General features: G+C 41.6%; 1 protein-coding gene across 1 annotated transcript in view; it reads left to right on the plus strand.

Annotated features, from left to right (window-relative positions):
- Window positions 1–13,713, plus strand: part of LOC112923068 (uncharacterized) — a 59,361-nt gene that overhangs the window by 22,709 nt on the left and 22,939 nt on the right. Inside the window, 2 exon segments of the mRNA XM_026002777.2 lie at window positions 4,806–4,850; window positions 10,364–10,490. Of these exon segments, the coding sequence (XP_025858562.2) occupies window positions 4,806–4,850; window positions 10,364–10,490 (172 nt within the window).

Raw genomic sequence — 13,713 nt, forward strand, 5'->3', positions numbered from 1 at the left:
TACTTGCGGTAGGGCTCTGTCTTTACCATTACTATTAAAACAGTCTCTAAAAAGACCATCTTGCTCTTATCAAATCCAAGAGACATTTTTGGGGGTCCTTATCTTAGTGGGTTTTAAAAAAATATTTTGTTTATTTATTCATGAGAGACAGAGAGAGAGAGAGAGGCAGAAACACAGGCAGAGGGAGAAGTAGGCTCCATGCAGGGAGCCTGATGTGGGACTTGATCTCAGGACCCCAGGACCCCAAGACCCTGGGACCCCGCCCTGAGTGAAAGGTAGATGCTCAACTGCTGAGCCACCCAGGTGTCCTATCCTAGTGGGGTTTTGGTTGCATCTGATGTTTGATTCTTCCCTCTTCCTTGAAATATTTCACCATTGATCCTCTGACACCCTCCCTCTCTCCTCTGTTCCCATCATCAGTTCCTTTTTCTTTTATCCCTCACCAGTTGAGATTTTCCAGGGGTCTCCCCTTGTTTTTTTTTCCATTGTATATGCTTTCCCTGATTGATTGCATCTCCTTTCTATAATAATCTATATGAACCACTAGTTTTAGATTCATTTTTATTATAATTTGATTGACTGGGGATCCCTGGGTGGTGCAGCGGTTCGGCGCCTGCCTTTGGCCCAGGGTGCGATCCTGGAGACCCGGGATCGAATCCCACATCGGGCTCCCGGTGCATGGAGCCTGCTTCTCCCTCTGCCTGTGTCTCTGCCTCTCTCTCTCTCTCTCTCTCTCTCTGTGACTATCATAAATAAATAATAATAAAAAAATTAAAAAAATAATTTGACTGGAGGCAATATTTGTATTAGAAATTTGTATCAAAGTAAGTAGGTATCACATATTTACACACACATTTACACACAGCTATCACGTATTTACACACAGCTGCATGTAAGATTCCATGCCTTTTTTTCCCCCTGCGGTACCTAACGCCATTTCCATGGATTGTCTGGCCAGGTTTCCTTCTACCTTATAAGCCAGCTGAGAGTAGAGTGGAATATTGAACAGAACATCCCACCCACAAACACACAGTGTGATTAACCTGGAGTATTTGGAAAGTAAGAATTGTTTTCATTGTTTGAGTAAGATGAAAATACAAAATGGACAGCAGGCCAGATTTACCTCACGGCTGTAGATTGCAGACCTCTGTATTAGATTATACATGTAAAAGGGCACTAATTTGGGGCCTCACAAAGCATAAGAGGCTCCCCTGGTTTTGGCATGGAATATCCCCCAAAGTAGGAGTGTGTGGGAATTCCTAACAGAGGGAACCACCTGAACATAGAGTTGGGATTAGTCTGCTATCAGGTATGTGAGAAGTGGTATATATCAGCTGTTTTTCTGTTGAGACATCCCTTCTTCACCTTGTTTTCCTGAAAACTGCTCCCCTTCCCAGACTCGGGTTTTAAAATCATGTCCTTTGCCTTTCTGAGAGCCCCTTCCCACACCCCCACCATTACCACCCAGTCCCTGACCAAGGTAGTTACCTCCTACTGTGCCCCCACAACACCAGTCATGCCTGTCTGGCCACTGACCACATTACATTGTCACTCTCAAATTCTAAGCTCCTTCCTTGCATTACCACGCATGAAAATAATAAATGTGTGTGAGTGATGCAATGAATGAGCCCATACATTATGATGGAAGACTCAGTAGACTTGAATATGTATTAAACAACAACAAAAAAAGGGAAACTAAGCTGATTCTGACACTCTTGCCCTGAGTAGCTATCAGACCACAGGGGAGAAAAGACAAACACTGCAAATCCCAGTGCCAGGCAGTGATGACCGTGATAGAGGAAGGCATAAGCAGCTGTGCCCGTAAAAAGGCACAGATGCCAGGAAGCTATGGGGAAAAAAAAAAAAAACTTAGAACAGGATATTGGAGCCCAGTTTTGAAGCACAAATAGAACTTTTCCTAACATAAGGTTGTGGAGGACATTCCAGAAGCATGACATCCACCGTATCTGACTTAAAGAGCTGAGTGAACCTGGAGAATTATTGCATAGTGTCTTTCAGCATCAGTTAAGGTGGGATATTTTGTAGTAATGTTCAAAGATAAACTGAGACATATTAAAATTTTTATGTTTGAACAGTAGTTACTGACTCAAATTGGGCAGCACCAAACCGCAAGCTGGTTAGAAGTGCTCCGTGGAGAAGAGCTAGAGGCAAGACTTTTACAGATAAGACCCAGAAGCAAAGCAAGGAAATTATTTGATTGCTTTATAGTTTAGGCAGTTGTCTGATTTGGGAAAGCCTCATTCGTGATTGGTTGTCTTTAGGTTTTGATTTCTTAACCTTGAGGCATTTATACCCTTAGGTTTGGGTTTGCTTACCAGGGTTGCTAAGGCATTAGAACCACCTCAGTCTAGTAGCCTCCTCATTTAACTTAACAGTAATAACACTATTGTATGGTATTTATTATTATTATTTTTAAAAAACTGCATGGATTCCGAAGTGCTTCTCATTGACACTGACACTGAAACGTTCTGCCTTATGTGGGCAAACACTGAAATACCCAAATGAGTATTTCACAAACTTCTGCTCACAGTGGGAGAACCGAAGCCACAGAGCAAGTTCAAGACCAGGTTGAGAAGCAAGACCTAGCTTTATCCTACAGAGTTTACCCTCAAACACCTCCCCCTCTGCGCCATCTGAGGCGTCTTTAGCAGGGCCCCCCCATCCCAATCTGGGAAAGTGTTCCCAGGAAAGGACATTTGAGTATCACTTTCCAGGATGACTGGCTGCAGGTCACCGGGTGAAAGCGTTCTGACTGCTCCCTCTTGACATCCACCTCAGAGCCTAAATTAAATAACCTACCGCAGTAAGCAGGCTATTATCATTAATATACCCGATATTGGGGAAAGCGAGGCAATGTGCTGTAGGTCAACGGACTTGGGCGGGGGCTCACAGTAACGGGAGTGGCCTCCCCCGTGTCCCCAGCCTCCTGCTCCATCTTCACTTGCACCTTGCGCTGCTTTCTAGCCGGAGGTTCCCGGACTCCATCCTCAGAGACCTGGGATGCTTTCCTACTTTGTGTTTTTTTTCTTTTTTAAAGATTTTATTTATTTATTCATGAGAGACACATGGAGAGAGGCAGAGACCCAGGCAGAGGGAGAAGCAGGCTCCACGCAGGGAGCCCGACGCGGGACTCGATCCCGCGACCACAGGATCACGCCCTGGGCCGAAGGCAGGCGCTAAACCGCTGAGCCACCCAGGCTGCCGCCTACTTTATGTTTTTGCTCCCACATTGTCCCAGTACATCTTTTCCGTGGCTTCCGTATCCCAGTTCTACCTTCCCTAGCATTAAGGATTCTCTCCTGTACGGCACCAACACCTACTCAGAATATGGCGGCTCCCACTCCGTCACACGTTCCGCTCACTGGGCGCCGCCATATTAATCTCGGGGCTCAGAACGCCTGGACACTCGGAAAGTCTCGCGATAGAAGCAGGTCGCGGGCTGCGCCTGGTTCCGCAGTTAATACCGGAGAGGCCGCAGCCCCCGCAGCGGGATGGGGACGGGGCGGGGACGCGGCTAACGCTCTGCGGGGGGCCCTGCAGGCGAGGCTGGGAGTTGAGGGGTCCGGTTCTCTTAAAGGGAAGTGTCAGTGGCTGGCTGCGGTGCTGGGAGTCAGGGCATCATGTTTGATCCGCGAGTGAGCATCTCTAGCGGTCCGTGGTGATGCAGGCTCGGTCCAGAGAGCGATCGCCGCCCGCTGGAGGTCGGTGTTAGGTGGCGCTGCTGGGACTGGGCTCCGAGGAGGGTCAGCGACCGGGTGGGAGTCGGTGGGACTGACACCTGGGCGTGTCGGTGATTCGGAGGCCCTCAGAGCCCCTGCTTGGGGCTCTCCGGCATCACTGCAGTTTGTCCTCCCCATTCCCACTGCCACAGTCTTAGATCAGGCTTCGTCATCCCTTGCCTTGAGCCTCCATCAGGAAAACCCTCTGTATCCTGTAGAGTGTTGGGCACTGTGGGAAAGTCCGAGGAAGGAATGACTGAGTCTGTCCAGGAGGCGTTTGGAAAGGCTCTCTAGAGGGGATGACATGTGAACTGATCCTGTACATTTTAGATGGTCCTAGAAGTCAACGGATGAGGGTGACTGTTAGAGCTCATTGAGTGTATTGAGCTAGTGAATTGTATCCTTTAGAACTTCCTTGGTATGAATTTGGGTTGAGAGGTCAGTGGGACATTTTGATGTATGTCCTTTCAGATGCTTGTTTGGTCTTTCAAATACATTTCAACATATTTAGTGTTTTATAACCTATTTTTCTTGCTTTGTAATACAACAAGAAGATTTTTCCAAATCTGTAAATATTTTTCTAAGATATTTTAATGACTAGAATTCTAACCTTCGATGACCGATTTAACCAGCCCCTGTTGTTGAACACCTAGGGGTTTTTTCTACTTTTTAAGTAATCAAGCAGCATCGTGATGAATATCCCTGCAGATATATCTTTATGTACATCCATGTTTATTTTTTTTTTAGGATAAATATCTAATTATAGAATTTTGGGGTCAAAGGAGGAGGAACTTCTTAAATATATAATGGGATACACATCCACAAAAGTAAAACATACCATGGCCTGACCCTTTCAGAACTGTAAGTAAGTTGATGTTATCACAGCATAATCTTTTGTGGTCTCTCAAAGGAACCTTTGAAAGGGGAATTCTCTGAAGAGGAGTCCTCTATGTAGTTGGTTATAGGAATTTCTAGGCTCATGATTCTGAGAATCACAGGGCAGGCCCAGACTCATGGTGGTCTCCTTTTATCCCCTCCCTGCTCATCCCGGCTCTGTCTTCATAGATATCTGGGCCTTCTGAAGAGCAACAGAAAATGACTAAGTCTCAGGTAAGTGAGTTATTTATACCCCATATTACTTTTAATTGTATTTGAGGCAGTTTAAAAGAATTAATTTGATTAAATGAAAAAAATGTAAATAGAGATCAGGGAAAATAAAATAGATGATCTAGACCAAGGAAATGTGAAATAGTCATATAAGTTATAGGATCTTTCATAGTTCATTGAAGTTGAGCATATCATCTGCAATGATAGGATTTATAGTAAATGTGATATTTTCTTGAGGGAAGTAAAGAATTTTTGGCATTTAGGTTTGAAATTATTCTCTTGATGCATACATATAATATAGTAGGCAGTGTCCTTTACATTTACCAACCCATGATAAATTCCATAGGAGGCTTCTCCATAGCTGTTTCTTAAACCACTTCTCCAAATAACCATAGGGCATAATGTCAAAGCAGAATTCAATTTCTAGGTGGTAAAATCATGGGGCCTAAGTACATAGCTGTCAAAAAAAAGTCTGCCTTGATCCATGAATAAAAGTTTGTGAAATTATTCCAAGGAGTTAATATTAGTAAAGGTTATAATAGTATCAATTTTAATTTGCAGTTTTTAACCAATAAATAATCAAATATTTTTCCTTTAAAATGCAATAGGTTGAGGGACTTAAAGTGTATATCAAGTGAGTATGCTTCATGGATAGTGGGAATGAAGTGAATTTGCTCATTTCTTTTGGTTTATCACTTAGCTGAATGCTGCTAGCAAACGTCTTAATGGTTGTGATTGTCTTATGGTTTTAGATGTTTTTATTTGAAGGTATATGTCTAATTTTTGTCTATAATGTTCCTTTGGTTATACCCACTGTGTAGCACACAGTTTCAGTATAGTTGTCTTCAAAGTGGGGAGCATCCATTCCTTAGGGAATGTGCAAGGTGATCCCCTGGGGTATGGGGAGAATAGATGAGAACCACCTACATATCTTTTTTTTTTTTTTTTTTAATTTTAGAGCTAGACAAGAGAGAGAACGTGACTGGGAGGAGGGGCAGAGGGTGAGGAAGAAAGAATCTCAAACAGACTCCATGCTAAGCACAGAGCCTGGCGCAAGGCTTGATCCCACAACCCTGAGATCATGACCTGAGCTGAAATCAAGAGTTGGATGCTCCACTGACTGAGCCATCCAGGCACTCTTACGTACATATCTTTTTAATGGCCATAATATATCAGTATTGTTTGAGGTGTTTATATATAATTTATGTTTTTTTTAAGTTATATATTAGTGCGTGTGTGTTCTCATTAGAACAAAAGACACTCTTGTCATCTAGGAAATTCTAAGGATTTTAGAGGAGTTCTAGGTTTAGGAACCAGGGTCAGAGACAAATATTAGAACAAAAGATGCTCCTCACACCTTTATTGCTTAGGAAATTACAAAGATTTTAAAAATTCTGACTAGGAGCCAGGGATGAAGACCAAAATATGTTTCTTGTCATATCACAATATCCAGTCTCTGATTTTAAAAGTTCAGGGAATACTGGGTTATGTACCTATAATTCTGCACCAATTCCAACGTGTGGGGTTTCTTCCTTATACCACCAGGCAATCTCTGACATCAGCTGTCTGTCCTACAATTCAGCTCAATTTTGACACTACTCACCTAGAGATAATGTCAGATCCTATAGGTCAAGTACTCTGTCCTTCACTTCACAAGCCCTATGCTTCTGACTGACTAATTATGAATCAGAGGTTCCCACAACCTCCTCCTTCGGTTCTATTAATTTGCTAGGGTGGCTCATAGGAGTCAGGAAACCAATCTACCCACTAGATTACCAGTTTATTGCAAAGGATATTAGAAGATACAAATCAACAATCAGATGAAGAGATTCGTAAGACAATGTTCTGAACAAAGAAGCGTGGAATTCAAGGCTTGGCATCTGGCACTTGGAAGCATTCTGAACTCTCTAGCGTCTTTTTGGAGGCTTCATTATGTGGGCATGATTGATTAAATTATTTGCCATTGTTGATGGATTGAACCTCCAGCCCTCCCTCCCTCCCCCCAAATCAGGAATGGGACAGAAAGTTCCAACTGTCTATTCTCTTTTGGTTCCCCTGGTGACCAGCCTTCCCACCTTAGGTGCTTTCCAGAAGCCACCTCATTAACCTAACAAAAGACACCATCATCCCTTTCATCATTGAAAATTCCAAGGGTTTTAGGAGCTCAGTGCTAGGAACTACAAAGACCCAATATATATATATATGTTTATTATAAATCATATTATCAGTACTGTCGGTAACGGAACTATGTAAGTTTACTCCTTGTCGAGTCACAGATAGAAACTACGCCAGGGGCAGTTATCTCACAAGGGAAACAAAGTTAATTTGGACCAATAGAGGGACACCTGGGTGGCTCAGCAGTGGAGCATCTGCCTTTGGCTCAGGGCCTGATCCTGGATTCCTAGGATGGAGTCCCGGGTCAGTCTCCCTGCATGGAGCCTGCTTCTCCCTCTGCCTGTGTCTCTGCCTCTCTTTCTGTATCTCTCATGAGTAAATAAATAAAATCGTTTGCCAATAGAATTTTTGTGGTAAACTATAACAAAATTTGCCATCTGAACCATTTTTAAGTGTGCGGTTCAATGGTATTAATTATGTTCACAATTTGTGAATCCATCCCACTGTCTGTTTTGTAGACTTTTTTATCACATCAAGCAGAAACTATGCCCACTGAGCCATAACTCCCAATTCTCCCAACAGCCCTTGGTAATCTCATAACTTGCTTTCTGGCCTCTATGAATTTGCTTATTCTAGGTATTTCACAGAGGTGGAATCATATGAAATTTGTGCTTTCGTATCTTATTTCACTTAGCATGTTTTCAAGGTTTATCTATGCTGTAGCATGTATCAGAACTTCCTTCCTTTTTAGGGCTGAGTAATATTCTTTCATATAAACACATTTTTTGTATCCATTCATCTACTGATGGACACTTGGGTTATCTCTACCTTTTGGCTTTATGTAAGTAAAGCCGCTATGAGTACTGGCACACAAGTATCTTTCTGGGTATCTGTTTTCAAATCTTGGGTATATACCTATGTCAACCAAAATTCCTGGAATGAAAGATTTAATCAGGCAAGAGAAAGCTTTATTGTCATACAGTGTGTCAGCTGGGGGATGGCAGCCTTCAGCCACAACCAAAAATGTGCTTGGAAGGGGAAGGTAGGAAAAACCTGCAAGTTCAGTTGGTCAGACTCAGGTCCTAAGCTGTAACTTCAGGAGCAGAATGCCAGACAGGATACAGCTCGCTGTAGCTGGTGGTAGCTTCAGGGTGGGCCAGCCACTGGAGAACATGATAAGATGTTTTGCAAGGGGTTTTGTGAATATTGTTGACTTTTGTACAGGTTTGTCACTTCAGGCTACACTAACTAGTTTTGATTCCCATGGTTATTTGGGCTGGCTGAAAGGATAGTTTCTCTCCCTTGACATGAGGGAATCCATCTTATCTTTCAGCTCGTGCTCTCTAATTATTGGGGTCTTTTGTTCTCACCTAGTAGTGGAATTTCTGGGTTATATGGTAATTCTACATTTAACTTTTGGAGGAACTGCCCCAGTGTTTTGTACAGCAGCTGTACCATTTTACATTCCCACCAGGAATGTATGAGGGTTCCAATTTCTCCACATCCTCGCTAACTCTTGTATTTTCTATTTTGTTGATTATGACCATCCTCTTAGGTGTAAAGTTGTATCATTGTGGTTTTGACTTGCATTTCCCGCATGACTAATAAGGTTGAGCATCTTTACATGTGCTTATTTCCGTTTGCATATCTTCTTTGGAGAAATGTTTATTGAAGTCCTTTGCCCATTTTTAAACTGAATCATTTGTCCTTTTATTGTTGGACAAATAGAATTCTTGATTCTACCTCTCCCTTCCACCCAAACCTGCTCTTCCTTGCTTTCTGGACTTTAGTGAGATGCAAGTTGCTTAGCCCAAAACCCAAGCACGTTTAGTTGACTGCTCTCCTTCCCTCATCTTCCCACTGTCTTTCAGATATATCTTGGTTGGATTTGATTAACATCAAATTTAAAAATTTAATTCTCTTATTGAGGTGGAACCTTATGGTTTGAAAAATAAGTAAAAACAAAGTAGTACTTTACTACTAACTAATCATAAATTATTCTATTCTTCTCGTTGTTTCCAAATAGGCATTTAAAAAAATAAATTTGACCCAATTAAATATTGCTCTTATGTTATTGTTTTTATTTTAAACTTTAAAAACAATGGTTTTGTTGTATTTAATTTTTATAAGTTCTTTAATGGAAAATGCAAACACACAAAAATTTAGAGAACAGTTTAATAAACCCCTATACTTCTTCATATATTTTCAACAATTATCAATGTTTTTCCAATCTTACATCTTTCCCCTCTTTCTTCCTTTATTTGTTCTCTAGAGCTTTTTGGTTTATATGTTTTTATTTTTAAGTAGGCTCCACACTGTGTGGATCCTAAGATCAAGACCCGAGCTGAGATCAAGAGTCAGATGCTTAACCAACTGAGCCACCCAGGTGCCCCTGTTTTCTAGAGTATTTTTTTTGTATATTTTTTTTATTGGAGTTCAATTTGCCAACATATAGCATAATACCCAGTGCTCATCCCATCAAGTGCCCCCCTCAGTGCCCGTCAACCATCCCCCACACCTCCTTTTCCACTACCTCTTGTTTGTTTCCTTAGAGTTAGGAGTCTCTAGAGTATTTTAAAGTAAACCTCATACATGACATTTCATCAGTATATGCTTGTTTTGCAGATTTTCGCTATCTTCATTTTAGGAATTGATACTGGCTTTCCCTTTAGTGCTTTCCTTTTAAAATCATTTATTTAAATAAAAGAGTTGTTAAAATTGTTAAGTCAAAAGTAGTGTGAATGACATACAGATATGTAAAAATTGTAGAAATGGTAGATGAATAAATAATGTCTGAGCATTATTCCAAAGGTATGAATAGTTCCTTGAATTTTCCATGTTCCTTTTCATGTCTCCATGGCTTTTTTCTTACTCCTTCCTCCATCTATAATGATCTTATCCCCTCCTCCATAACTTACTGGAGTTTACACTATTCATTTTTAACATTTCAAAAAAAGTTACTTTACTTTTAAAACATATTTTTACATTTTCATTATTCATAACTATGCATCCTCTACAAAACCCAATTCACCCTCCCAAAATAGAATTATTTCTTCTTTCCTATTTCTATTATAACCCATTTAACACCCCATAGCATTTATATATTTACTTGTTTGTCTCCATCTACCAGTCCATAAACTTCCTGTGTTTTATTCATATTTGTATTCTGAGCATCAAATAATGCTGGTTGTGTTGTGGCCTAATATGTGTTTTATTGATGGAAAGTTTTTCAAATAGGAGTTCTGTTTCTTCCACATAGTAAAACTGGCCTTGTAGTAAACATGTTCTTTAACTTATTATGATAAACTCTGCATGATTAAAACAGCAATAATTTCTCACACATCTTTTACACATTACCCAGTGTTTTTCACTTTAGATTGAACAAGAATGTCCTGTTACAGGGATTTGTGTCATTCAAGGACGTGACTGTGGACTTCACTTGGGAAGAGTGGCAGCAGCTGGACTGTGCTCAAAGAAACCTGTACAGGGATGTGATGCTGGAGAACTATAGCAACCTTGTTTCAGTGGGTAAGAACTTCTCTCAGAGGGTACAAGCTATTAGTTATTTGCTGCTGCATAATGAGCACTTCAAAATTTAGTAGCTTAAAGCAAACATTTTTAACTAACAATTTCTATAGGTCAGGAGTTTGGAAGGCCTTAGCTCTGTGGTTCTGGCTTGTGGTCTCTCGTGTGGTTGTAATCAGATGTTAGCAGGGGCTGCGGTCATCTGAAGGCTTGACTGAGAGTGGGGGATCCATTTCTAAGATAACAACTCACTCACATGGCTGTTGACAGGAGCCTTCAGCTCCTTGCTGTCCATTGGCAAGAGATCTCAATTCCTCAACAAAGAGGCCTGTTCCTTTTTAAAAAATAAATAAATAAAATTATTTATTTATTTATTTATTTATTTATTTATTTATTTATTTATTTATTATTTATGAGACACACGCACAAAGAGAGAGAGAGAGAGGCAGAGACACAGGCAGAGGAAGAAGCAGGCTCCATGCAGGGAGCCCAACGTGGGACTCCATCCTGGGTCTCCAGGATCAGGTCCTGGGCGGAAGGCGGTGATAAACCGCTGAGCCACCCGGACTGCCCTAGAGGCCTGTTCTCATGACATGACAGACTTCTCCAGATAGAGTGATCCAAGAGAGCCAGGAGGAAGTCACAGTGCCTTTTTGACCAGGTCTCTGAAATCACATACCATCACCTCTACCTTGTGTTTATTAGAAATCGTTACTAAGCCCAGCCCATGAGTAAGGGGAGGAGAGAACCTCTTGAAGGAAAGAGTGCCAAAGAATTTAGGAACGTATATTAAGGGGATCCCTGGGTGGCACAGCGGTTTGGCGCCTGCCTTTGGCCCAGGGCGCGATCCTGGAGACCCGGGATCGAATCCCACATCGGGCTCCCGGTGCATGGAGCCTGCTTCTCCCTCTGCCTGTGTGTGTCTCTGCCTTTCTCTCTCTCTCTCTCTCTGTGACTATCATAAATAAATAAAAATTAGAAAAAAAAAGGAACGTATATTAAGTCCACCGTAGTACCCAATTGAATGCCTTTCCTTTTTTATTTACTAAAAGCTTCTGGGTCTCTGAATATGCAATGAGCTTCTTTCAAGCTACAAAGGTCAAAACAGTATTGATTCTGAGTACCAGATACTCCAGTGGACTTTTTTTTTTTTTTAAGATTTTATTTATTTATTCATAGAGATGCAGAGAGAGGGCAGAGACACAGGCAGAGGGAGAAGCAGGCTCCATGCAGAGAGCCTGACGTGGGACTTGATCCCCAGTCTCCAGGATCACGCCCTGGGCTGCAGGCGGCGCTAAACCACTGTGCCACCGGGGCTGCCCTGGACTTTTTTTTTAATGCGAGTTCAGTCTGCCAACATATAGCATATCATCCAGTGCTCATCCCATCAAGTGCCCCCCTCAGTGCCCGTCACCCATTCACCCCCTCCCCCCGCCCACCTCCCTTTCCACCACCCCTTGTTCATTTCCCAGAGTTAGGAGTCTCTCATGTTCTGTCTCTCTCACTGATATTTCCCGCTCATTTTCTCTCCTTTCCCCTTTAATCCCTTTCACCATTATTTATATTCCCCAAATGAATGAGACCATATAATGTTTGTCCTTCTCCAATTGACTTACTTCACTCAGCATAATACCCTCCAGTTCCATCCATGTCGAAGCAAATGGTGGGTATTTGTCATTTCTAATGGCTGAGGAACATCCCATTGTATATGTATATGCCACATCTTCTTTATCCTGGGTTGGACACAGAGGCTCCTTCCACAGTTTGGCTATTGTGGACATTGCTGCTATAAACATTGGGGTGCAGGTGTCCTGCCATTTCACTGCATCTGTATCTTTGGGGTAGATCCCCAGCAGTGCAATTACTGGGTCATAGGGCAGTTCTATTTTTAACTCTTTGAGGAACCTCCACACAGTTTTTCCAGAGTGGCTGCACCAGTTCACATTCCCACCAACAGTGCAAGAGGGTTCCCCTTTCTCCACATCCTCTCCAACATTTGTGGTTTCCTGTCTTGTTAATTTTCCCCATTCTCACTGGTGTGAGGTGGGATCTCATTGTGGTTTTGATTTGTGTTTCCCTGATGGCAAGTGATGTGGAGCATTTTCTCATGTGCTTGGTGGCCATGTCTATGTCTTCCTCTGTGAGATTTCTGTTCATGTCTTTTGTCCATTTTATGATTGGATTGTTTGTTTCTTTGCTGTTGAGTTTAAGAAATTCTTTATAGATCTTGGATATTAGCCCTTTATCTGATAGGTCATTTGCAAATATCTTCTCCCATTCTGTAGGTTGTCTTTTAGTTTTGTTGACTGTTTCTCTTGCTGTGCAGAAGCTTTTCATCTTGATGAAGTCCCAATAATTCATTTTTGCTTTTGTTTCCCTTGCCTTCATAGATGTATCTTGAAAGAAGTTGCCTGTGTTCTCCTCTAGGATTTTGATGGATTCTTGTCTCACATTTAGATCTTTCATCCCTTTTGAGTTTATCTCTGTGTTAGGTGTAAGAGAATGGTCTAGTTTCATTCTTCTGCACGTGGCTGTCTGTCTAATTTTCCCAGCACCATTTATTGAAGATCCTGTCCTTTTTCCAGTGGATAGTCTTTCCTGCTCTGTCGAATATTAGTTGACCGTAGAGTTGAGGGCCCATTTCTGGATTCTCTATTCTGTTCCATTGATCTATGTGTCTGTTTTTGTGCCAGTACCATACTGTATTGATGATCATAACTTTGTCCAGTGGACTTTGATGAAAAGAAAATGGGTGCTGCATCCTGCTCATTCTTTGAGGGTTAAAGACGATGGGCTATGTCCAAGTTCTTAGTTTTTATAGATTAATTGAAATAGAATGTATATAGTAAAGTGCTCAAATCTTACATATACGGATTGATGCGTCTTTTTCCTATGTTATTTAACTGCCCAGATCAAGGCATAGAACATTTCAAGCACCCTAGTAGGCCCCCTCTGACCCCTTGCCATTATCTCCTCAGAGATAACAACCTGTGGCTTCTATCACCATAGATTAGTTTTGTCTGTTCTTGAACTTCATGTAAGTGTAATCACTATAATTGTCTGGCAGCTTTCATTTAACATAGTGTCTATAAAATTCACGCATGTTGTTGCGCATGACAATATTCGTTTCTCCTTATTGTTGCATCATGTTCTGTTTAATGAGTATAGGGTAATTCATCAACTTACCCATTCTACTGTTGACAATTATTTGACTTGTTTCAGATTT

This window comes from Vulpes vulpes, chromosome 12, assembly GCF_048418805.1.
Source record: "Vulpes vulpes isolate BD-2025 chromosome 12, VulVul3, whole genome shotgun sequence".
Classification (NCBI taxonomy): Eukaryota; Metazoa; Chordata; class Mammalia; order Carnivora; family Canidae; genus Vulpes; species Vulpes vulpes.